General features: G+C 42.7%; 1 protein-coding gene across 3 annotated transcripts in view; it reads right to left on the bottom strand.

Moving 5' to 3' along the window:
• The window catches only part of SLC16A2 (solute carrier family 16 member 2), a 93,827-nt gene that overhangs the window by 57,250 nt on the left and 10,868 nt on the right, over positions 1 to 25,709 (bottom strand). For 2 of the 3 annotated variants that reach the window (XM_072955832.1, XM_072955831.1), the window contains exon 3: positions 11,802 to 11,873. The exons of the other annotated variant lie outside the window; for it this stretch is intronic. In XM_072955832.1, coding sequence (XP_072811933.1) covers positions 11,802 to 11,873 — 72 coding nt within the window. The remainder of the gene's footprint in view (positions 1 to 11,801; positions 11,874 to 25,709) is intronic. 3 annotated transcript variants of the gene reach the window in all.

Here is a 25,709-nt window from a genome sequence, read left to right as displayed (position 1 = left end):
AAGATGACAGTCTAGTCTACTCATTTGCTAGGTGGGGAAATTGAACCATGAAGAAGTGAAGGGATCCGCACATGGTCTCACAAGACAGAAGCAGAAGTTGGTGGCCCGTGTGTTTTGGGAGTCCCAGGCTGGATTGTTGTATTGGGCCAGTGGGTGGTATTTCTGAAGGGCTTTTATTTTGATGGGATTTTCTCTTTCGTTTCTTCACCGGTGTCTTGAACCCCCAATGAATTCCTGCTACATTAGTCCTAAGCACAACTACTTCTTTGTCCCCTGCTCAGTACTATTTTTCTTTGGTCATGGTCTTCCAGGCCTGGTAACCTTCCTCCTCCCTTCTGGAGAAGCCCATTCTCCATGGATCTGCAGCAGGCTTGACAGCAAAGTTGTGATATGCTGCGACAAGAACACCAAACTGGAACCAAAAGCTCTGGGTGAAACACTAGCAGTCAGGAGGCTAACCAAGAAACAAATACCTCAGTACAAGTACCACTTTAAATGAAGAGAACCTCAAGCCCCAAAGGAGCCTGGGAACCAGAAAGCACAAACAACATTGATTCCTAACCATTCTCTGGATGCCTACAAGGGGCTCCACCCAAACTCAAAGGGGCAGCTCCGGACCCTCTTCAAAGATGCTGGATCAACAGAGGTGGGGTTTCCGCCACTAGGGAGAAGAGGAGACAGGAAGAGGGAGTTCAGGGGGAGGGGCAGCTATGAAAGGAACTGGCCTGGCCTGGGCTGAAGGCCTCAGGAAGACACCCTCCACTGAGGGTAGGAGAGAGTGAAGGCCACTGCAGGGCACAGGGATAGATTTAGAGAAATCAAGAGCTTGGAACAAAGCACCCTGGCCTCTCTATATGGGGCTGGAGATGGGATTAAGGCTGAATCTCTCCTAGGAGGAGTTGGAAGTGATTAAGTTTCAAATCTCTGGAGTGGTTTCCGGCAACATAAAGCTAAGAGCTAGAATGCCTTTCAACCTTATAATTTCTGTAATTTAGTAATGATACCAGAGCTGTAGACCCTCTGTTCCACATATCTGTGTCTGTCGTTTAGTGGCAGATCCTTCCCAGGCAAATGAGCAAGGTAAAGAAGATTGTAACTCCAGAAAGAGCCTTCTTGCAAAAGTAGGTCACCATGTGTGTTGCCTAGCACTGCGTGTGAGGGAACCGCCAAGCAAAGCTGGAAACAAGCTGCACAGAGGGGATGTCTTTCTTGCTTCCCCTTTCTTTCTTTCTTTCTTTCTTTCTTTCTTTCTTTCTTTCTTTCTTTCTTTCTTTCTTTCTTTCTTTCTTTCTTTCTTTCTTTCTTTTTCTTCCTTTCTTCCTTTCTTTTTCTTCCTTTCTTCCTTTCTTCCTTTCCCTTTCTCTCTCTCTCTCACACACACACATCACACTCCTTTTCCAATACATTGCTGTCCTTTAGAAGAACTTAAACACCATGACTGAGATAAAAAAAGATTTAAAAAAAAAAAAGAAAAAGTGGTAGTCACAAAAAATTAGAGCTGAGGCCCAAACAGGGAAGGTCACAGAGGATGTAGGGACTTGTCCAAGGTGACATGGTGTGTTAGGGAAAGCCTGGAGATAGATTTCCCTGACTGCCAATCCAAAATGGAGATCAAGATGAAATTAGCACTTCTTAGGCAATATTATATAGCCAGACTAAAGAAAGATCTTCCTATGAAATCTTGCCATTTGCAACAACATGGATGGACCTTGAGGGCACTATACTAAGTGAAATAAGTCAGATGGAAAAAGAAAAATACCGTTTGATCTTACTTACATGTGGAATTTAAAAACAAAACCAAACCCCCAAAACAAACAAACAAAAAAAGCAGAGCTCATCGATATAGAGAACAGATTGGTGGTTGCCTGAGGCAGGGGGTGAGGGGTGGGTGAAGGGGGTCAAAAGTTACAAGTTTCCAATTATAAAATGGGTAAGTCATGGAGATGTGATGTACAGCATAGTGACAACAGTTAATACTGTATTGCATATTTGAAAGTAACCAAGAGAGTGGATCTTGAGAGTTCTCATCATAAGAAAAGAATTTGTAACGATGTTTGGTGATGAATGTTAACTGGACTTATTATGGTGATCAGTATGCAATATATACAAATATTGAATCATTACATTGTATATTTGAAACTAATATAATGTTATGTCAATTGCGCCTCAGTAAAAAAAAGAAAGGTCATCCTCCGTAAGAAGGCATATAAGACACTGAGTTGGAACACTGAAAAAAAAAAGAAACTGATCCATATGAGATATTGATTTGGAGTAAATTAAGGCAACAAATTTGGATCACTCATGAAGTCTCTCTAAACCCTAGAGATCCTTCCCCAATGTTTATAAACCTGCTGACTATTTTCTGGGGATGGCCCATGGCTTCTCATTACATAGGACCCTGGGTATAGGTCCAGACTCCAGGCCAATACATTTTGTTTTACATTGCTCAGAACTTGTGTTAGTCTGGGGCTTCCAAGAATCAGAGAATAAAATGGGATTAAATGTTCAAGGATTTACTAAGAGAAATGAGAGCATGGAGAGGGGGACCTGCGAAGTCTTGGAGAGCCAGGAGACTATAATGTAAGTCTGACTCTGAGAGAGAAAGCAAGGGAAGATTGGGTGGAATTGTCCCAGTCTGCCCTATACTCTAAGGAAGGTTTGGCAATGCCATCAGGGATTCATGTGGCCAATATCAGTAGGCAGTCAGAAGAGTTGTATGTCTACCTTAGTATCTCTGCCATGTAGCAGGTGCCTCAGTGTAAATGCTGGGATGGATTTCAGAGCACAGCAGCCAATCAAGGCCCTTGGTCACTTATGCTCCTTGTAGTTAAAGGTCTGCAAGACACATTTTCTTGAGTACCATAGAATTCCACTCTAGTTTCTACTGTACCTCTTCTTTGCCCAGATGCATCTGCTTTCCCCATACTCATAGGCCCAGCTAGGACCACAAGTCTCTAGAGAGGAAGAACAGAAGAGGGCATGGACCAGAAAGTCTCCACCTGAAGCCCTGAGGTCAGACCCACTTTGAACAGTGGCTCTTTTCTTCCATGGCCCTGCCCTCTGTCATGGGCTAACATGTTCCTACTACCTATGCTAGTTGTCCATCAAAACCATTCAATTCTAGTAGCCCTTTCAAGTATCCTGAATGTACAGACCCTTTCTTGCTCCAGACACATTTCCTATCCTTCCTTTCTCTAGCCTCTTAATCACCTGGGTGTGGAGAACACAAAGCAAAACAAAGAATGGCCAAGAAGGTGGGGTGAGAGTTGGAGAGAGTGTCACATATAAGTGTTTTTTCCAATAGTGGGTGTGACAATTGGTACCAGGCCAAAATTTTGGTCCCCAAATGTACTTAACCTGCAGCACCTGCACTGATAGGTATTAGTGTACCTGCTTAGTGGATAAGAAAACTGAGGATACATGTAAGCTGCTTGCCACACAACACTAAGTGGCAGAGCTCCTAAACTTACAATGAACCAGAACCTTGGTGGGAGAGGACCCAAAATATGCCCTTTGGTGAGTTTTTCCTCTTTCAGAACCCCAGGGATTGGCAGGGTTGCAGCCTTCTCTGCAAGGTGCTTCCACTGGAAGCCACCACTAATCTGCATTTCTGCCTAGTAACTGTCATGCCTTCAACTCAGCTCCAGCTACTGGGGTAGTAAGTATCTCAGTGTTTCTTTCCCAGGACACCTCTCAGCTTCTGGCCTTGATAGGAGGCATGGGATACCCTGGGTTAAGATCCAGGTCAGGCCTCAGTTACAGGTAGAGGCCAGAGAAGAGGTCTGTAACTGGCTTGAGAGGATCTAGGCAGGGCTCTAGTGAGGCAGGGATGGGAGCTTAGCTGGGATTTCTGGGTATCCCATTCCACCCACCACCCACTGCAGTGAACAGAATAAACTATTCTCCCACAACATTGGCCCAAAGGGATTTCTTTATTGCTCTAGCTTTGATTTTACATTTAAAAAGCCCACAGAACACCAGTCCAAGAGATTTAACAAGCACATTCTTGGGCTCTGAGCCATAGGTGGTAGGAGGTAAAAGAAGGAGCAGAAATCTGACCAAGGGAGGACATTAAAAGACCACAACATAGCAAAGTGCGTATGTTGTCAAACAATTATCGATTATCCCTTCCAGCTTGATTATTTGAAGATAGGTGTATGTAGTAAGTGGAAGAGAATGTTCTGTTTCTTCAGTATTATTAATATTTAGTTTTACTAGTAGAATATTTCAATAAATCTTACTTTCTTGAAAAAAGAAAGACCACTCAGTGGTGTGGGAAATGAGACACACGTCTACCCTCTTATCCCTGGGCAAGTCAAGCTTACACACAACTGTGGGCCCAGAGCCAGCAAGACAGCAGTCAGAGATGAACAGGCTTCAGGACTCCCAGTGCCCAGTGTCTCCCTTCTCCCTCCTCTGTGCTGACTCTCCCTGAAGCTCTGGTGCTAAGGAAGCAGGCTCTATGAGTGAGAACTGCAAGTAGATGGGATGGAAGCTGAAGGATACTTAAGACAGTGCAAACCACTAGGAGGGAGCCAGAGAAGAAACATGCCTTGTGTGGGAGAAAAGTCAGAAACTGGGGCAAACTGTGGGCTCCTCACTGGAGGCAGGCAGTCTTTTCATAGGCCTTTGTTATAGGTAAAGAAAGAGTAAGAAGGCTAGAACTAAATACTTCTGATCTAGAATGAGGGGAAAGGTGATGACAAGAGGATCAGTGGGGCTCGGGACAGCATCAATGACTCTGAAACTGAGACTTTCAGACTTCTAGGCCCTCCACATACCACCATATCTCCACCAGTTTAATGAAGGAGTTGAATTTCATGGCCTCTAAGCATCCTTCCAACTTCTTCAACCTTCTAGGAATTTACCAGGCAGGAGAGGGAGTGGGGGAGGCTTTGCTGCTCTCTGTGGTCTAGGCTTGGTCTGCAGGGGATGCAAAAGAGCATAGCTAATCCAGCCCACTGGGAAGGGCTGGTATCAGGGAATGGCCTACCCAGATTTCAAATTAGAAGGCATGGAAACTGTCCTCAGGTACTCCTCAATTGTGAGCCCAATAGGTAGGGGCAGTGCTCAAGTGCAGGCTCCCACTGATGGTATAACACACATACACCTATATTAATATTATTATTTGCAGTAATAGTAGTAGTGATAATGATCTTAACTTGACACCAGATTTCCCATCCCATAATAATGGCAGCTCAAATGTGTCTGTAGGAGCAACCCAATGAGCTGAAACCACTTCAATTGAATTCTCTTCTTTCTTCCTATTATCTCCCTGCTGGGGAGACGAAGGCCCAGGGAACTGAAGTAGAAGTGTACATGGTAATTCATATTTCAAGTCACTGTTTTCCAAGCTTAAGCCTGGCCAAGATTCTCTGCCCACACATTGGACTCTAAGAATGGCTTGCTGCCCAGCTGGGAAGGGAGCAAGGTGTCTTCTTCCACATTCAGTTCAACTGCTAACCTCCCTTCTCTGCACCTCTTTTTGCAGCCAGTTATCCTCATGCTTCCTGTCAGTTTCTTCATCCATTTCTTGCCTCTCCTCCGACAGCCGTACTCATGAACTACAGAACACAATACATTAAATAACAATTTCACCATGCAACAACCATAGCTCACAAATAAGTCAATTACTTAGGCTTGAAGCTTCTTGGGAAAGAGATCTTGCTTCCTCTTTCTCCTCAGTCCTCTACAGTTTAATACAGAACTGAGCAGTCAGTTCATGCCTCTCACAAGAGACCAGTTGGCTCAGATGATAAAGTTGCCAGGGCTAATCAATCTAGGATTGTAAGAGTCCAGTGCAGTAGCCAGATATTCATGGATTTTGTGAGTAGGTATTTTGGAATATAAGTCCAAAGCTTCGGCTTGCCACTGCAGCTTCTCCTTGTCCCTCTCCCACAGTGTGTAACCCATGCCACAGACCTACTCCTGCCTGGTCCCCTCATGGCTGCCACCTCCTGGTGTCTCCTTTTCAGGTTCATTCTCCTCATGACCCAGGTCCTCTATACCAGAAGTATAATGTAGGAGGAGCAACACCCCACCTCCTTCACTACCCCCACCTCACTGGGCCCTCTCTGCCTGACAGACTCTTACCAAGGCCATTACCATCCTATCCCTTTCTCATTGCCTTATTATTGCCATCAGTAAGCCTTCTCTACTCACCCAAGCAGAAGAACTTTTAAATTCCTAGAGGCCTTTTGCTCCCCTCTCTCATGGCCCTTAGCATTTTCTACTTTACTTTAGAGTTAATCTCCCAATAACCCTAAGACAGATCACTTGTTGTATGACCTTCAACAAGTCATTTAACCTCTCAAACTTTAGTTACTAATCTGTAAAATGGAGGTGACAATCCTCACTCTAACCTCCTCTCAGATAAAATGAGATAAAATATGGAAGGCATATAGTACTTAATTGTAGTGATAGTCAATATTTATTGAGGAGATTGCCAGGCACCGTTCTAAGTACTTCATATATACACATTAACTTAAACCACCAAGCAACCCTATACAATTATTGTCCTGATTTTGAGGAAACTGAAACACATAGAGAGATTAATTTGCATAGGGACATACAACTAGCAAATTGTAGAACTGGATTTGAATCTAGGCAGTCTAGCTTTGGAAGGCCTACTTGTATGACTTAGTAATACACCTCCAATGCAGGCAACAAGATATTGATTTAAATATACATTTATATACACACAAATATGTATACATACATATATATTCTTATATAATATTAAGAGTGAAGCAAATATACAGGAAGTGCAATAGGAAGTGTAGAAATTCAGAGGACAGATGAATGTGATCTACAGCTGTTGAATAAGGCATCATGGAAGATGTAGTGATTCAATTTGTTGGGTCATGAAAGATGAGTTAGAGCAAAGAAGGCATCATAAGATGAGGGCTTAGTATAGTCAAAAGCCTAGAGGCAGAAGTATGTCTGAGGTATAGGGGGGAAAACAATGAGGCACCAGGTTGGCTGGAGTTGGGGCATCATGGTAGCCAGACAGAGAAAGAATAGAAGAACAGTAAAAGGAATGGTCTGGAAAAAATAAACATGACTTGCTGAGGAAGTGCTATGTGGGATGTGGGGCTTATTTTTTAATACTTTTATTTATTTTTGTTTTTTGGGGGTAATTGGGTTTGTTTGTTTGTTTATTTGTTTATTTATTTGTTTGTTTGTTTGTTTGTTTGTTTGTTTATTTAATGGAAGTACTAGGGATTGAACCCAGGACCTCTAGTGAGCTATACCCTCCTTCCCACCACTATGGGGTTTAAATAAAGCTCTCTCTGAGCCAATGAAACCAGATTTATATATGCATGAAGATGATCATGGGTGAAATATGTAAGTGGATTTAAAAAAAGGTGAGTCAAGGTGAAAGGTAAACTAACACAGGTAACACTTAATATACTTGGATTAAAAATAAACCTGTACAATTATAGAATGAAGGAGCTATGATTTAATAGAGACATATGTGAGAGATACCTAGGGGTTTTAGACAAAACAAGTTCAATAGATATCAAAGTTGTGATGTGCTGCCTTATTGGAGATCTTGAACTAAGTTGTCCAAAATGTACCAATCAGAACAAAGGAGATAGTTGTGCTTTCCTCTGCTCTGGGTAGACTACACTTGGAGGGCTGCTGCAGTTCCAGGGCCCCACACTCTAAAATCAAGTAGAATGTGTCTGGAAGAGAGTGGACTGTAGACTGAGGACAATTGAAATTATATCATATGAGCATGAGTGAAAGAAGATCTGTGTATATTTATATATCCATATATATTTATATGTGCAAATATGTATATGTATTACACATACCTATACATATATATATGCCACACTTATGTCATGTTGTAAAATGTATAGATAACTAATACATATTTAAAGTTATATGTGAAATATTTATATACATCTTAAATAAATTTCAGATAACAGTAATTACCCCTACTCTGTGTGACGAACTGACATTTTCTAATGCACTGTATTTTTTTAATGCAGAATGTAACCCACTAAATCAATTTCATGACCCACTAATGGAATGTAATGAAATTTTTGCAAAACACTGTACCAGATAAATCTTGAGGTCCCCACATGCTCTAGATCTCCACCCCTCTGTGTTGCTCATTGCTTACTCCCTAATTCAAACTGGTACCTGAATTATGAGCATGTCCCTGCTCTTCTTTCCTAGAAAAGGAGCTGATAAGACTGCCCCTAGCAGGGCAAAAGGAAAGGCCTCCTCCCTTCCGGGCTAGTAGTCAAATCCACTCTGCTGAGAGTGGTGGTAATGCTTCAGGGAAGAGAGCCGACTGGCAGTTGGAAGGGTGGTAGGAAGTGGCTGGCCCAGTCTCAATGCATGTCCTCTGGAGGGTGCCTAGGGGGCTTTCCAACTCTATTATAGCCATTTTACCATGATCCAAGGGGGTCAAAGAACAACCTGCTGCTAGTCATTTAGCTCAAATTGTGCTCTAACAGTGGACAAGGACATTGAATTTTTCCCTTCTTCAAATAGTGGACCTCCTTTGGCCCTTTTCCCAACTATGGGATCCTCCAAGCCCCTTACTAATGGTAATACATCCATTCTCTTTCTGACAGAACATGATATACTTGAATTTGGGCTCATTCCCTCCTATTTATAACACCAGGGAGGTTCAAGTACACCAAAAGCATTTGATCAGCGTGGCATATTTAACTATCACATTCTTCTATGAGACATTTGTTCCATGACAGGTGGGGACGCCCTGGGGGTGACATGTCAATGCAAATAGGCATATCACTATGAGAAATCCCCCTCATACACACTCACACACTACCTTTATAATTCCTTCTTGAGCTACTGGGCCCTGAGGATCCAGAGTTCTCTTTGCCTCATAGCTTACCCACCCCATCACTAACCATCAACCTTCCATGTCACTTTATAGCCAAGCCTACCAAGTTCTAGCCATGTAACATGGTCATTTGTTCCTTGCCTAGAATAAAGCATTGAAAATAACCATAGAAGTGTCACTGACAAATTGCATTGCAAGTCTGAATAATCTCATAGAGTCACAGAATGAACAGCAGAACTGGAACATACCTCACATATTGTGTAGCCTAAAGCTGATGTTTGATAATGGAGCCTAACTGTATATATGAGGGAGGGTAGGAGGTATGAGTGACAAGTTTTTCAATTTATTGATTACACCTTTTAGGCTGCATACATTCATCATCTGATGAACATGTGTTGCCTTTCTTCAGAAAGAAGCCTGTATCTCCCCTCTGAAACTCATCATGTACCCACATACTCACTGGCTTACTCCAACTTCAGCCTGACTGACCACACTCAAAGAACATGCACAAAATAAACCACCATCCTATTCATTATATATTTGGAATCAGAATCATACATTTCAGGGATTGGAAGTTCTCCTAAAGGTTATCCTTAAAAAGCATCCTTAAAGTTCATGTGCTTCACCCAAAGAGCCCTATGAAAACCCAATCTAGAAGAATGAGAAAGACAAAGGCTAAGAGAGATTGTACCTTTCCTGGTTTTCTGCCTGGTTTCCTTTAATTCCAGGCAGGTAGGCCTGTATATATTTTTGTGGTTGGATGAGACTTTCAAAATCAAGGCAAAGATTTTGTTCTGCCATGACCAGGACTCCCAGATCTCCAGGAATCTGTCCATCCCAACCACCACTAGAGCCCAGGAGACATCATTTATGAATATACTTCTCATGGGATGTCAAAGATAGTGTAGAAGGGACAAAAAGTGGGGACCTTGAATTTTGTGCCTTTCACTTACAGAAGTGAGACCTAATCAGCAATCTCCATTGTCAGGGTGAGAAGCAGTAGATTCTCTGAAATTGGTTTGGTCCAGAATCCAGAGTTTAGTTCTTTTTTCCCATCAGCATAATCCAAATACTATCTGATAACTAGATGGAGGTTTATTTCACTTCTTGGTGGTCTTTGTGTATGGGGGGGGTGTTTTGTACAGGAGTTCAGATCACAGAGTCATAAACTGCCAGAAAAAGATGATTCCTAAGGGACCGCTGAGTTCAGCATCCAATTCTACAGAGAGACTTACACCCACAGAGAGGAAGGAATATGCCCAAGGTTAAAAGATGGGTTAGTGGCTGATTCAGGTCTCCTGACTCAGCTAGTACTATTTCCTTTGGCTTTTAGGTCTGTTTAGTCTTCATTTGTTCAGCCATTATTCATTCAACAAATATTTATTGAGTATCTATTATGTGCCAGCCATGCCTTGTGCTAGGCCCTGGTACATATAATGGGGTGTCCATAATTTCTCAATAGGAAGGGCATAAGGAAAGCAATTTGGTTGAAAAGAGGTGACTAGAGGACTTTTCTTGATGTTTGCTTGCATAGCAAGTGCATGAGTTTTGTTTAGATTATCCACGTATTAGTCATAGCTTTGGGAGATGCTAAAGTTTCCCAAGCTAGCCCTTGTTACTGTCACTGGTGGTAGGAATGGTGGGCCTTCCTGGTAGACCATAGTGCTCTGTTCCAAGACAGAGACCATCCCATCATCCATAGGTGATTAGGGTAGAGAGTGGGGAGGAGGAGGAGAGAGGGAGGGTTATTGGGAGAAGGGTTAGGCAGAGGAGAAATCCTGAGTAAAACTGCCAAACCGAAGAGTTCCCCACAACAGGATGAATCAAGGCCTTTCCAGTAAGAGAAACCACAGGCTGCTGGCACTGAGTCAGTGCCAGCAGGTGACCTAGTTAGAGGGGTGTGTGGCTAAGGGAGTCAATGTATTAAAAAGCCCCACAGATGCTGCAGATCAGGCAAAAGAGAACTAGGGAAGGGATCCTGAAAAACAGAGTTAGCTATATCCTCAGGATCTCACATCCAGTGTGGAAAAGCAGTTTTCTGTTGCACCTGGCTGCCTTCAAGAAGCTGAAATATCCAGAGTGCAGTGGAGCCAGTCTGCACTGAGATATTGCCCAGCTGAGTCCTACTGAAGCCAGCACAGTCGGGTGTGAACATATTATGCAAATGGATTTGGAGGTCTTATCCTGAGCCTGGGGTAATAACACATCTTCTTCAAGAATGAACTCAAGATGTGGAGTGAATAGGGCACCATGAGGTCAGGGAATGGGCATCACCCATTAGATGCTCTCTCTGTGGCCCTCCAGCTCAGCTCTTAAACTAGCACCATTCAATAAGAAGGGAAAGGCTCTGAGTCCAACCTCCTCATTGTGTGGGTGGGGAACATGAGGCTTAGAGGGGTGAAGGTCTACTCCACAGTCACACAGCCAGTGAACATAGCAGTGGTAAGGCTAGAACCTAGGTCTAATGGCAGTCAGTGCTCCTAGCATACTCCCCCTAGCTTGGCACCGAGTGCATCTCAATGCACAAAAATGCAAACTACAGGTCAGCCTTGCCTTGCCTCCCACCAGCCATCTTTCCATTCTACTTCTAACCCTGGCCCTAAAGAACAGCAGGCCAAAGCTATGGACAGCCTTGCAAACTTAGGCAGGGTGAAACACAGCTCTGTGAGAGTGATAAGCAAAGCTTAAGATGTGGACATGAAGGAACAACTCCCAGGGGTTGTCTCAATGCTGGGTAATTGACGTTTGAGGCATTTTTCAAAGCATGTCATTACCCTTGCACTTAAGGCTGCCGCCGGCAATAGTATGATGGGAACAAGGCCAAAATTCCGCGAGATAAGCAAACAGACACTCAGCCCCAGCCCGAGATTTAGGTAACCTGCTGCCACTAGACATTCCAGCTCCCTCACTCAGCACAAGAACTGGGCTCCCAGCTCCCCCACAGCTTTGGACAGATTTCTGGGAGCACACACACTTGAAACTTCGCAGCCGGCCTTGCTTTTTGAAGGAAAGGGGGCACTGTGGCTCCTGCTCCGACCTTTCATCCCTGGAAAAACAAAGGTACAGAGGCTAAGAATGTGCAGCAATTTGGGAGCCTGGCTTCAAGTATCAAACTCAAGGACTTGGAGTCCTCAGAGATGGACCTAACATGGTCCCATCATCAAAGTAGCCATAATTCTGGAGACATGGGAAAATAAGTAATGGCAGGACTCGGGAGAGTAATGTGGCTGATCCATGCAGAGAGGGGGTGGTAAGAACCAAGGCAGAAGGGCTCTGCCCTTATTTTCCTGCCTGGCCACTTTGCTACAGGCCACTGCCCCTCTGAGTCTGAATTTCCTCATCTAAAAACAAAAATCAAAGGATTCAACCAAGTAGTTCCTATACCTGGCCTATTATCAGAATCACCTGATGAGATTAATACAATACAGTGTTTGGGACCCCACTTCAGAAGCTCTGATTCAGTAGATTTACCACAGGCCCCAGAGAAGATGTATTTTTTAACACACTCCTTAGATGATTTTGATGGTCAGCCAGGGTCAGGAACCACTGGACTAGATGACTACTGAAGACCTTCTAGCCCTGAACTTCTATGAATCTAAGTCAAGTTTGGACCAAGTACTTTATCATAATTATCAATGTCACCATTGAAAAATCCTTTATCATGCAACTACCTTCACATGACTCAGGTCTGGGCATTTCGCATAGGGAGTTTGTGGGTGTCTCTGAAAACTCACAAAGATTGAAATTGACCACAGGTTCAGACCCAAAGGAAATACCTATGGGCTCTTGAACATTGAACCACTTATTTGAATAAGTAATTCAATAACTTAATAACCTTATTTAGAAAGAGAAGGGCAAAAGCTTATTGAGGGGTGGCAAAGAGAGAGGTATTCAATTACATGTTGGGGCAGGACCGGGTGGGGAGGAATGCATTCTCTGTTGCAGTTAGGTAACTCTGTCATTCTGTCATCCTCATCTTCATCCGGGCCCCAGGCCAAAATCTGAACTTCTGACACTAAGAAAATAGACATAGATTTTCATTTCTCTGGCACAACTGGAGGCAGGAGACTGAATCCAAGGCATTAGGGAGAACTGTATCTGTAACAATGTCTTAGAATTCTCGAAGTTGACAATTTCTCTCTTCTCAATTAATTTTTTTCAGCTGCAAGTTTACCTCACCAGTACTCTGGGCTTTGTATGACAGGTAGGCAAGCTTAAATGACCCATCCCTAGATAAATTATATGTCAGAATCCACTTGAACCTGGAATGCAATCTGCTTGTTCCATTCAATAGCGTCACTGAGCTGGCAAGAGAGAAGCCTGTTCCCCACCCACCCCACACACCAGCTTTTCTCATAAAGGGGAAAGAAGGCAGAGAATTGACTTAGGTTGAGTCTGGAAACTGCGGTTGTGGGGGGCTAGGCTGCCCAGGGAAGAACACAGCAGATGTCTGGGAAATTTACCCTGTCTAGCTGCACCTGGAGTGCAGACAAGGCAGACCATGTTTTGGGAAATCCAGACTCAGCCAGAGGATGGGTGAGAGTGTGACTCTACTCTAGAATTGAGAAACCTGATTGGTCCCAGGGGAAGTATTAAGGTGGTGGTGGGGGGCAGAATCTAGGCACTCACAACTAAAATCAGAATCCATAGATAGGGCAAGGAAATGAGAGAGTCATTTGCCAAGAGTCCAGGAGCAAGGTGAAAGTTGGGGGCTTCCTGTGGGATTTCTTAGGCAGAGGGGCACGATCAGCAGTCAAATAAAAAGCCAGAAACTCTGACTCTGGGCTGTTAAGAACAATGACTTGGAAAACAAATCCAAACACATCACACCTTTAAAGCAGCCTTACAAATAAGGCCTGAGATGTTAGCAGTGGATCCTGGAGTGAGAAGCATGAAACACTTAGGCCTTTTTGCCCACAGTGCATTAACCTTTCCCAAAACCTGCCCATGTTCTCCTACATTTGGCCCTCATTTCTTTCAGTAGACATTTATCACACACTTACTATATGTAGTGTATTGTGTTAGTCACTAGAATCACTACCTCATTCCTTAAAAATCACTGTACCCAACTCTATGTCTGTGCATACAGACATGAAATATAAAACTTAGTTCTCTATCTCCCCTTGACCCTCTGATCATAGCACCTAGAAGAATGTGCTACATGTAGTGAAATAAAATAAATCCTCTTGTTAGGAATCCAGGCTAAGAGAGAAGATATGAAAAGGTAGTGCACAGTCAGTATCTTTTTGGTGCACTGCCTAATTTTTATTAGGCTTGCTGCCTGGTTTTATTTGACTCTTGAAGACCGATGGTTATCTTAATAGCTAATCCAGATTTCTCACCTCTTATATGCTTCCAGATGAATTTCCTACCCACCTCAATACACACACATACACAACTTAGAACCTGCCACTTATTATCTACATGCCCTTCACTTCAGTTCTCTGAGCTTCAGTTTCCTCATCTGCAATAATGGGCTAATAATAACATCCTGAGACAAGCCGAATCTTCCCAAATAGATTTCTCCTACTGGTTTGCATTGACTTGAGATTGCCACTGCTCTTCTGGCTGAGATGAGAAAGCCTTTCTGTACATAAAAGCCCAGCTAAGTTTGTCCGTGGGAGAAGAAAGAAGACCCCGTGGGAACCTTGTGATTCTCCACCATAAACATAGAGATTCCAGGAACAGATAACTACCTCATCTTCAGAGCAAACACCAGAGGGGAACAGGACATTAGCCAGGCTGGGTAACTTTGAATTATTGCCTGTATGGTAAGGCAGTCAGTGAATAGGGGGTGTTAACAATAGCAACTACTCCTGTGTGAACAGCACTTTAGGGATCACCAAATATTTCCAGTTTATTCCCTCATTTGATCCTCAAAACAAGGAACATAAATGTCCTAGATGCTTGTGCAAACATTTTTTTCTTTTAAATCCTGAGTCAAATCTTTAAAAACAGTCTGGTTTTTGTCTGTTCTACAAACGAGGGTGCTGAGGTTCACAGTAATAACGTATCTATCTGTTCAAAGTCACACAGGGAGATAGTAGTGAAATTTGCAGATAATGGTAGAACCCATGTTTTCTGATTCCTTGCAGAGTGCTCTTTCCCTTGTACTAAATAACAATGATGGAGGAGTCGGGGCAGGATATGGTGCTGGGACAATAGGTTTGAAGAGGGAGGCAGTATAGAGAAGGAAGACAGGTGAAAGAAGGTGAAGGGGAATGAGAAGGTATCTGAACCACGGCCCTTCCCTCCATAGTAATTTCCTAAGTGCTGCTCAGGACCCTCCTAAGGAAAGTCCCCTCCCCAAATGTTGCCTCCACAGACAACTTGGCTTATCCCAGACCCTGGTCACCAGGTACATCTGGGTAGTCCTCTGATGGGATAGGGTAGATCAATACCACCAGACTGTGACTAATATTACTGTAAGAGCCAAACTGCCTTCTTCTGGTCAAAGTTCAGAAAGGGATGGAAAATTTATCAGCAGCTTCCAAGAGGAAAAGTTCTGATGGAGTAGGCAAGGAAGGAAATATTCATCTCAGCCTACCAAAGAGGGCTGCAGACAATGCAGAATCAAGGTTGACCTCTGTCTGGGTTAATATCTAAAATATATAAACAGCTCATACAACTAAACATAAAAAACAAACAACCTGATGAAAGATAGGCAGAAGACTTGAATAGACATGTTTCCAAAGAAGACATACAGATGGTACATGAAAAGATACTCAACATCATTAACCATCAGAGAAATACAAACCAAAATGTTGGCAAAATATCGCCTCTCATCAATCAGAATGGCCATCATCAAAAAGAATACAAATAACAAATGCTGGTGAGGATGTAGAGAAAAAGGAACCCTTGTACATTGCTGGTGGGAATGTAAATTGGTGCAGCCACGGTGGAAAACAACATAGAGGTTTATCAAAACACTAAAAATAGAACTACCATATGACCCAGCAATTCCACATCTAGATACACATCTGAAAAAAACAAAAACACTAATTCGAAAAGATAGATGCACCCAAATGTTCATAGCAGCATTATTTACAGTATCCAAGATATGGAAGCAAGCTGTGTCCATCAAGAGATGAATGAATAAAGATGTGGTATATGTATATAATGGAATACAACTCAGCCATCAAAAAGAATGAAATTTTGCCATTTACAACAATATGGATGGAATTGGAGGGTATTATGCTTCGTGAAATAAGTCAGACAGAGAAAGACAAACACTGTATGATATATATTATATGTGAAATCTGAAAAATAAAGCAAACTAGTGAATATAACAAAAAAGAAACAGACTCACAGATATAGAGAGCAAACTAGTGGTTACCGGTGGGCAGATGGAAAGAGGGGAGGGACAAGATGGGGATAGGGCATTAAGAGGTACAAACTACTATTATAAAATAAATAAGCTACAAGGATATATTGTACAGCACTGGGAATATAGCCAATATTTTATAAGAACTGTAAATAGAGTATAACCTTTAAAAATTGTGAATCACTACGTTGTACACTTAAAACTTACATAATTCTGTACATCAAATATATCTCAATTTAAAAAAATTTAAAGGTTGACCTGTCTGCAACTCCTGGCTATACCATGCACCCAGAGAAATATGCACACAGACATGGGCACAGTCATCTAAGGCATAAAGTCACCTTCCCTGGGCCCCTTTTGCAGGATTTTCTCATTTGCTAATTTAAGGAGATCTTCCTGTTTTTCACAGAGGGAAAGAATTACAGGGCCCAGGTTTAGAGAACAGAGCAGCTTCTGGAGGTGGTTACAGAAAACACCTCACCTATTACCTGGGGCCAGCAGCTGGGGAGCTGAGCTAGAGCCCCAGGCCAACTCAGACTAAGCTGATTGGGGATCACTTGCTCACTCTTCCCTAGTGGGAAGAGGAGCATGACAAGGGACCACAGCCAAGTGACTCAAAGCTGCTGGAGTTCATGGGGAAGGTTTGCTACAGAGTTGCTGAATGTCAAAGTTGGAAGGGGCTTTAGGAATCATCTAGATGGGGAATCTGATATCCACAGTGGATTAGGGAAGACACGTTATGCTTGGGAATCAACAGACTATACTAGTGCTATACTAGCACTAGACCTTGGATATGTTACATAGCATTTTTGTTCCTTAATATCCTTATCTGTTTAATAAAAAGGAGGAAGCATATCCTCTCATAGGGCTATTTTGAGGATTAAGTGAGAGAATCCATGGAAAAAGCATAGTGCCTGGTGCACAGCAAGCTCTCAATAATATTTTAAATGTAAATAGATTTAGCATCATTAATCAAGCATAGTTGTGATTGAATTCTGATTCCCCCATTACTAGCTGTTTTACTTTGAGGAAGCCACTTTACCTCTTGGAGTTCTTAGTGAGATGAATCCTGCTTCACAGGGCTGTTGTGAGGGTTCAACACAGTCATTAATACATGTAAAAGTCTAGCATGGTGCTAGGCACATAGTAAATGCTAAATAAATATTGGCTGAGTGTAAACTGACATATGACATGAGATCTGAGTTGTTTTCTCATAGTTGTGCTGCAGCACCCCATACTCTTTTGCCTATCCATTGTGTAACTGGTCAGGCAAATGGATACAGCCTGAACAGAGGCCAAAGCAAGCTGAATCTGTTCAGGTGAGGACTGAACCATAGTTTGGGGTTTGGCTTCATCAGCACTGGGCTAATACACAGCTTGTACTTGCTCACTTGCACATCTAACTCCTCAGCCACAGATAGAACAGGCCAGGATTCGTGATATAGTCACGCACCCTTCTCCTGGGGGCACAAATTCCCATTCCAACCACCAATCGTAACACTCCCGGGGCCTCTCTAGCCATTCCCTTTGCCCAGAGCCCAAAGTGATGAGGGCAGGTGCAGAGAGGTCAGAGATTAGAAGGGGAGAGTCTTTCCAGTCTTATTGCTTGGTCTGGGGACACTTTCTGCTTATGTCTGGTCTGCATCCTGTGAAGGCTTCTAGTGTGTCTTTACTCTCCAGGTTTGTTTCCACGGAAACCTCGTCTGTAGGTTGTGGGTTTAAAGTGGGGGTCTTTTGTGTGATGTTCAAGACACTGGAAAGTTTCCATTACTTGACAGGGTCCTTCAGGGAGGCAGGCTTAGGGGAACTAGCCATCTGTCAAATCTTCCCCATGCACTCAAATCTAAGCTTACAGGCACCTCAAGCTTACTCTGGAGCAGCTTGTTCCCACACTTGCCAACCTGTTGTTGTCAGAAACTACTTTACCCTCAACCACTGCCAAGAAAATAGTAAAAGTAGGTCTCATTACATTTGCCTCAGTTTCCTCACATGTACAATGAGGTGGTGGTCTATGTTATTGCTCCCTGAAAGTTAAAAAGTCCACAACTTAATGAACCAGTGTGTGCATGCACACACACCCTCATTTATCCTCAATACATCCATATTCATACACTCACATGTCCATACACACATAGAGCCCATAGTTACCCATAGTTACGTATACTCATGTTCACACTCACACTCACTTTCAAAATTCTGACACAAATACAAAATTGTATACACACACATATAGTTTCTCCTCTTCTGAAACTGACCAGAAAATAAACATACTAGGGAAAGAGTTCCATTACATATGTATGGACAACAATAAGAAGAAGAATTCATATTCAGAGTAAATAATCCCTGGTCTCAAAGTAGAATCTCCCTTCCCTGGTCTCCATTACCCAAACACTCACCCATGCACAGTTTTCAAGTCATCCTGTGAGTCCTTATAGTTTGTCCTTTCCTGGCAAGCTGGAGCAATATGGCCTAAATCTAGAATGAAAATGCATCTTGGTCTGCCTGGGACAATCTAGTTTAGGCCTGTTGTCCCAGCATAATATGAATAGTGTCCTCTTTCAGTCTTAAAAGTATCCCAGTTTGGAAAATAAATTATCTGATGGCCCTACCTAAACCTCTCCTCACCCCAGGCCATGGCTAGGCCACCTGGAATGGAGCCCATCACATCCGGCCTGGGCCTGCTCTCTTCCTGGGAAATCATGTTGCTCTTTAACCAAGGTTAACTTTTCAATTCCATCACTAGGCATTCTTTCAAGAGTTCCCATCTTGCTTGTTAGCAAACCAGTATACTGGCCCACATCCCAGTGGTTAAGGGGATGTTGGTGTGCCTTCCCATCCTAGTTGGCCTCAAAGTAGGCGGAAACCCTCCTCCTTTTGATGTCACCCTGTTTAATTCCCCAGCTATGTTCTCCCTGCATATAATCCCAGAAACTGTAATTTTTCCCTCCTGTTTTTCCTCTTCCTTCTTTCCAAAAAGGAGAGCCTGATGGTCCCAGGCTCTTTCTGAAGCCAACACAGTCCATGCCATCATGCCATCCACCCCACCACACCATAGGCTTAGAGATACTTGGAATAAAAAGGAGTGGCAAAGGGGGAGAAAGAAAGAGAGGAGGAGGAGAAGGAGGAGAAGAAGAAGGAGGAGGAGGGGAAGGGGAAAGAGAAGAGGAGAGGACAGGAGAGACTGGTTGATTCAACCTCATTTAGGCTCTGTGACTAATTTTCATCAGGCTTGCTGCCTAATTTCCTTTAGCTTCAGGACGTGTGGGCCCGTGACTATTTTCATCATGGGATTAACTGTGTTTTGATAAGAATCTGAAAAAGCTGTCAAACATGGATATCAAACTACTAGAACTGTAATGCCATTCACAGAGCAACTGGACAAGGATCCATGTTCTCCAGACATGTGGATACCACATACTGCAGCTTGAATTGTGGCAGCAGCTATGCTAATCTGCAAACAAAATGGAAGCAGGGAAGAGGCCTCAGCAAGGGCAAAAAAGACATTATCAGGATGAAGTGGGGGGGATTAACAAACAGGGCCCATTTCAGACTCTTAGGATACTGAACAGTCTGGGGAGAAACCGGAAGGTATGGTATGCTCACCTATACAGCTATGGCTCTGTACATATATGTACACATGCATCTGCAAACATACACAGACACATATACATCTGTCTGTCTGTGGATATATGTGTGAGAAAGAGAGAGGCTATCAATATAGGTAACTGTATCTGTATGCCTATGGGTATTTGCTCTTATTGCCTATGTCATGAGTTCAGGCTTAAGGTCAGATTATGTACATACTTTTGTACACACAAGTGGTTGCCTATACAGATGTGCATCATTGGTAATGCCTCAATCCAACTATATATGCATAAGTACATGTGCAAATCTACAGATAAATTTACGTACCTGGCAGCCATGATAATAACTCATACGTAAGGCTCAAATCCATTTTCAAAGGACTATCACATCCATCTTCTCATTTGAATTTCATCACAAGGCTGTGAGATAGAGATTATCATTCTCTCCCCACTCTCCCATTTTACAGATAGGGGTGAGGCTCAAAGAAGCCAAGTGACTAGGCCGTGGTTGCAGATTAGGTAAATGGCAATGCCAGGATTCTAATGCTGGTCTATGTGATGTCAGATCCTGTGCCTTACCCTATACCACACAGCCCAGGGAGAAATGAGGCAAAGGGGGCTTGAACTTTGGGATCTTCTTTATAACCTCCCACTTTGAGGCCATCTCTTCTGTTAGTACTGAAACAAATTCTATGAAAAGGAAGAGGGCCCCAGGGCCTGTGCTATTCTCTGTTGAGCCATGATCTAGAGAGTGGCTTTCAGGTTGCTGGTCTTGCCTGGAGACACTGCCCAAATCCACTTATGGGACACAGATAAGCCATGGCCTCCTTGAGCAGGTGTTCACTGGTGATATACTGGAGCCCAAGGGGAAGCTTCCTAGGGTTAGGAGCTGGGACAATAGGTCTGTTCCTTCCCTTTTCTCTCCTCTGGCTGTCTGTCTTTCTCTTCCTAAAAGCTGCAGGCTCTCAACATCTGCTCTGACCGGTTCCACTGAACCTTCAATGTTTAAGACATTCTGTGAGGAGGGCAGGGAGCACAGGCTTGGCTAGGCTTGATTGTAAGTGGTGCCATCCAAGGGCAAGGCAGCAAATGAACCTGTTTGGGGCCCTGCTAACCTCCTTTACCTTGGCCACCAGGTCCTTCCAGCTGGTTGACCAGCAGATCTAAAGAAAACTTACTTTTGGCTAGTCTTTCCATATGCAAAATCTAGGTCAAAGCCAAAAAAAAAAAAACACTGTGGCTCTTGGAACACAAAACTTTCCTGTTGTTCACCATTTGGAAGGTTAGAATCTGGTCAAGAGTAGTAGAGATAATGATAGAGATTCCAAAGCTTCAGGATCACTAATTTAAAGTCCTTGAAGGAGTCAGGGCTCAGGGAAGCAGGGATGGTCTCCTAGTCATTTGGTGGCAAGAGATCCTCACCATCCCCCTTCTCAACTATGACTGTACTCGGTCATCCCAACTGGTCACCAGATTTTTAACTTGCTAATGTTTAGATCCTTCGTCAGGGGGCTCTTACTGTGACATCCCAGCATATGTTCTCCCCTCCCCCTGCCCCAGAAGATAAACCCTCCCTCTAAGTAACAGGATGGGAGGTCCCAATGGGCAATGAGGTCAAGGATCTTGGCAGGATAATCTCTAAGGAGGTGGGACACAGAGCACTTTGTTATAGATGGAAATGTTCAGGTTCAAAATTGTTGTATACGAATGTGTAGATCACCCACAGTCATTGGTTCCCTCCAGAATTTAGGGAGGGGCTTATAGGCTAATGTGGTCAGTGAAGGACTACCCAACAGGTAGACTAAATATGAGTTTAGGGCATCAGTGAAGCAAGGGCACCCCAAAATGAGAAAAGCATAAATTTAATTGTTTCAGAATTTGGCAGTTGAAAAAACAGTACTTAGGGCCTCTAAAGGTCTTAATCTAGGCCTGAGCATGATCAATATCTGAGCAGCCCAGATGGTGCCTTGACAAGATACATTTATCCCCAGAATTCCTGAGTAATGCTAAACTCCTTTGGGCTCACCTGGGGTTACCCTAGCTTGCCAGAGGGATCATAAGAACAGCAAATGTTTAAACAGCACTTAACATGTACCAGACGCTGTTCTAAGATATACATAAAATTTAACAACCCTATTGGTAAGCACTTTTGTTATCCCCCTCTTACACATGAGAAAATAGTCGCACAGAGATGTTAAGTGCCTTGCTTAAAGACACATGGCTAGTAGGGAGTGGAGGGTACAGCTCAGTGATAGAGGGCACACTTAGCATGCATGAGGTCCTAGGTTCAATCCCCAGTAACTCCATTAAAAAAGAAAAGAAAATATACTCTTAAAAAAAAAAACAGGCACTTTCAGCTAGTAACTGGTGGAGCCAGGACCTACCCAGGCAGTTTGGCTCCAGGGTCAGTGCTCATTCATGAAGGCTCCAAGAAAGGAAAACTCTCAACGGTACTTAGCCCGTAAGACACAAACTCCCTTTTAAAAAATAAAGCTAAGATCTTAGGAAAGTGATCTTAAAGTAGAGAATATTCAGGAGAGATATCCAGGCATGTTGAGTCAGCATACCATAATCTGTCCCACCAAATATTGGTTTCACACTGAGGTACTTGCTTGTGCACACACGCTCTCTCTTGGATGGAATTCTTCAAAGAGATAGGATAGAGACCATGGGACAGCTACCCTTTCCAAAACTCATCTTTTCTCAAATCTGGGAGGATCTATTTTCAATGTTCATCAAAGAAGTTGTTCTTTTATACTCACTACTTCACCATTCCCTATCACCTTCAACCCTTTACCAAAAAGTATCCAAGGCCTCTTTGGTTTATATTGGTTCTAAGCATCACTAAGTGCCTCAATCTTCCCTCCATTTTCTGCAACTATAAAATGGGAATGTGACTCTCTACACAACCCTTCCCTGCCCTGTACTTTTCCCTAACTAATACAAACCATGTTGACTTTTCATTTTCCAGAACCCCTCAACATAGCACTTGTGATCAAAGATGTTGGCATGTAATGAGATTCAACTGAATATTTTATTTCATAACTGTCTCTGTTGCAAGCATAAGCATCAATTAAGATGTAAACTACAGTGTACCACACACTGAGATTATTATCACTCAGTGTCTCCCCCTCTCTTGGGGCTCACAACATCTGGACCTGTTTGGGACTCAGGGTGAGGGACTGAGAGGTTCTGGCCTCAGGTCCTTTATCCCTCTTCTCAGACCTCTTAGAAAAAGTGCCTGGCTGCTGACATGTAAGGGCAGGTGGTGTAGGCTAGGCGGGCTATGCTACAAACCACTTGCAGGTAACTTGTTCTGTAGCCCAGTGCCCAGACATCCCCTGGCCCTTGCCCTTTTCTCCAAATGTCCTCAGTATTTTCCTCTCCCGCTTCCCTTTCACTCCACTCTACCTTCTGGGTCACAGTCTAATGGGAAACAGTGATCTACTGGACTCCCAGACCCTGAACAACAACTGAACTGTCCAATTTTCACCACTGCTCAATTCATAGGCTCCTCTCCACTTAGCTAAATCCCTTTTCAAGTTACAACTCTACCAACAAAACTTCTTTGATTCTTCTGTCCCTCATACTCATCTCTTTTCCACATCACCACACCAAAATTGCATCCAATTTTATATATATATATTTTTTGTGACCTAGCAGTGATCTGTAGTTGTTTGGTATGTTACGGCTTCTCACAGAAATTATAAACTTCTTGAGGGACACTTTTCCTTCTCTGGTTCATCCAACGTCCAGTCTAGCACATAATTAAACACATATTGACTTTAATTGAACCAACATTAATTGAATTGAAGGTGGAGAATGTGCAGAAGACTTGTGAGCAGGGAGAGAACTAACATTTATTGAACACTTAGTGTGTGCCAGGCTGTATGCTAGATGTTTTATATGTCTTCTTTCATTTAATCTCCACATCAATAATGACAGATGTTATTATTATCCCTGTTTTACAAATGAGAAAACTCAGAATTTGAGAAGCTAAAACCTTTGTCAAGGCCAGCTATATGGTAAGTATTTGAATCTAGTGCTGTTTGATTCCAAAGCCCATATTCAAAGATTGGTTACAACTTGAATGCCTCTTAGCAAAGCACTGAGTAAATAAATTATGATATACCTATATAATGGAATACTGTGCAGTTATTTAAAAAGAGTGAGGACTTTGTGGACTTAATATGTATTTTGAAGTATAAAAGGCAAGGTAGAGGATAATGTGAATTATAGTCTACCACTGTGTTTTTAAAATAGGGTGTACACATACACAAACACAGACACACATACAATTGCTTGTACATATACAGAATGTCTATGGAAAACACACCAGATAACACTGGCGGCCTCTATGACAGGGAACAGAGTAGCTGGGAGATAGTTTAGGAGAGAGAATTTTCATCATCATACCTCTTGAATTTTGTCTTATATTAAATAAATAAAATTACACTTATTACAACACAATACAATCTCTTTCCACAGAGTAGTGCCTGGACACAGACTTTAGAAAAGTTCAGGAAGAGATGAAGGGGAAAATATCCCAGTGATTGAACTGGGGAAATCCCAAGGTGCCAGAAGCCCCATCCCTTGAGCTCATTTCCCAATCCCATTTTTTTTTAAATTGAAGTATAGTTGATTTACAACGTTGTGTTAGTTTCTGGTGTACAGCATAATGATTCAGCCATATATATATATATATATATATATATATATATATATATATATATACACACACGTACATATACACATATTCTTTTTCATAATAGGTTATTACAAGGTATTGATTATAGTTTCCTGTGCTACACCATAGGACCTTGTTGTTTATCTATTTTATCCCCAACTCCTCTTGTAAACCAACCTCCACCCAATCATCTGCCCATAATGCTGATTCAGATGACATCTTTCCAGATCTCAGTTCTCTACCTGTAAAATGGGACCCAGATTGGGTAGGATTAGGTAGTCTCTAAAATGCCTTCCAGCTCAGACATTTAAATAACTGAAAATCAAGATGGTAAGTCCTAGTGTGTCTGAAATCTTAGTCTCAAAGAAGGGCTTGGGGATTGTGTTTTGTTGTTTCACATTTACGCTGTGAAATGGTAGAAACATTTGCCTACCCAATGGTCTTAATGGAGGCTGCTCAAAACTGCTATTGCAGTCCTCCTCCAGGCCTCTGCCCTTCTGTGGCCTCTGTTCTCTAGAGCTATCCTGTTTAGAACATAAGGAAATTGGCCCACTCCAAAACTGAATACAAAGGAGCAAGGCCCCTTCTTTGCTTAATGTCCTCTGGCCCAGACCTTCTGACCCTAAATATCCCTTTCCTTCTTCCTCACTACCTGCAGGAGAACAGAGGCTCTATGAGAGACCCTTGGGAGGAAGTGACACCCTAACTCCACCCACCATCTGCCCCCAGTGCCTAGCAATTCCTATTTAAAAAAAAAAAAAACTCAGTTCTTGACTCCTAGGGAGGTTTGTGAGCTCCTGCCAAGAGCTGTAAATATTTCAACATGCCTTGTTTCCTTGAATGTATATGACCTGGGATCTGGCCCCTCCTCTCCCTGGACTCCTAGAGAACTGAGGAACAAAGAAAGCACAGCCAGTCCTTAGCTAAAGGATAACTGGGTCAAATTGCAGAAGAATACAGAGGGGAGATGGGGAAAAGATGGAGTGGGGAGGCGGAAGATGGGGAGGAGGGGTTGACTCCTTTTCCAGAAGTATTTACAGAAAGGTGTAGCAACTCAGTTTCTAGGAGCTGGAAAAGGCTATTGGATAATAATAATAATAATAATAATAATAATAATAATAATAATAATGATTATGCCAACCCCTTCACAATTCACAAAGATCTTTCACATACACAATCTCATTTGACCCTTCATAGTCCTAGAAAATTAAATACTGTTAATACTATTATGAAGATGACACCCTTGAAAACTTGAAAGGTTATGCGACTTGTTCAGGCTAACCACCT

The sequence above is a fragment of the Vicugna pacos genome, chromosome X, assembly GCF_048564905.1.
Source record: "Vicugna pacos chromosome X, VicPac4, whole genome shotgun sequence".
Lineage (NCBI taxonomy): Eukaryota > Metazoa > Chordata > Mammalia > Artiodactyla > Camelidae > Vicugna > Vicugna pacos.
This window is presented reverse-complemented; position numbering and strand designations above follow the sequence as displayed.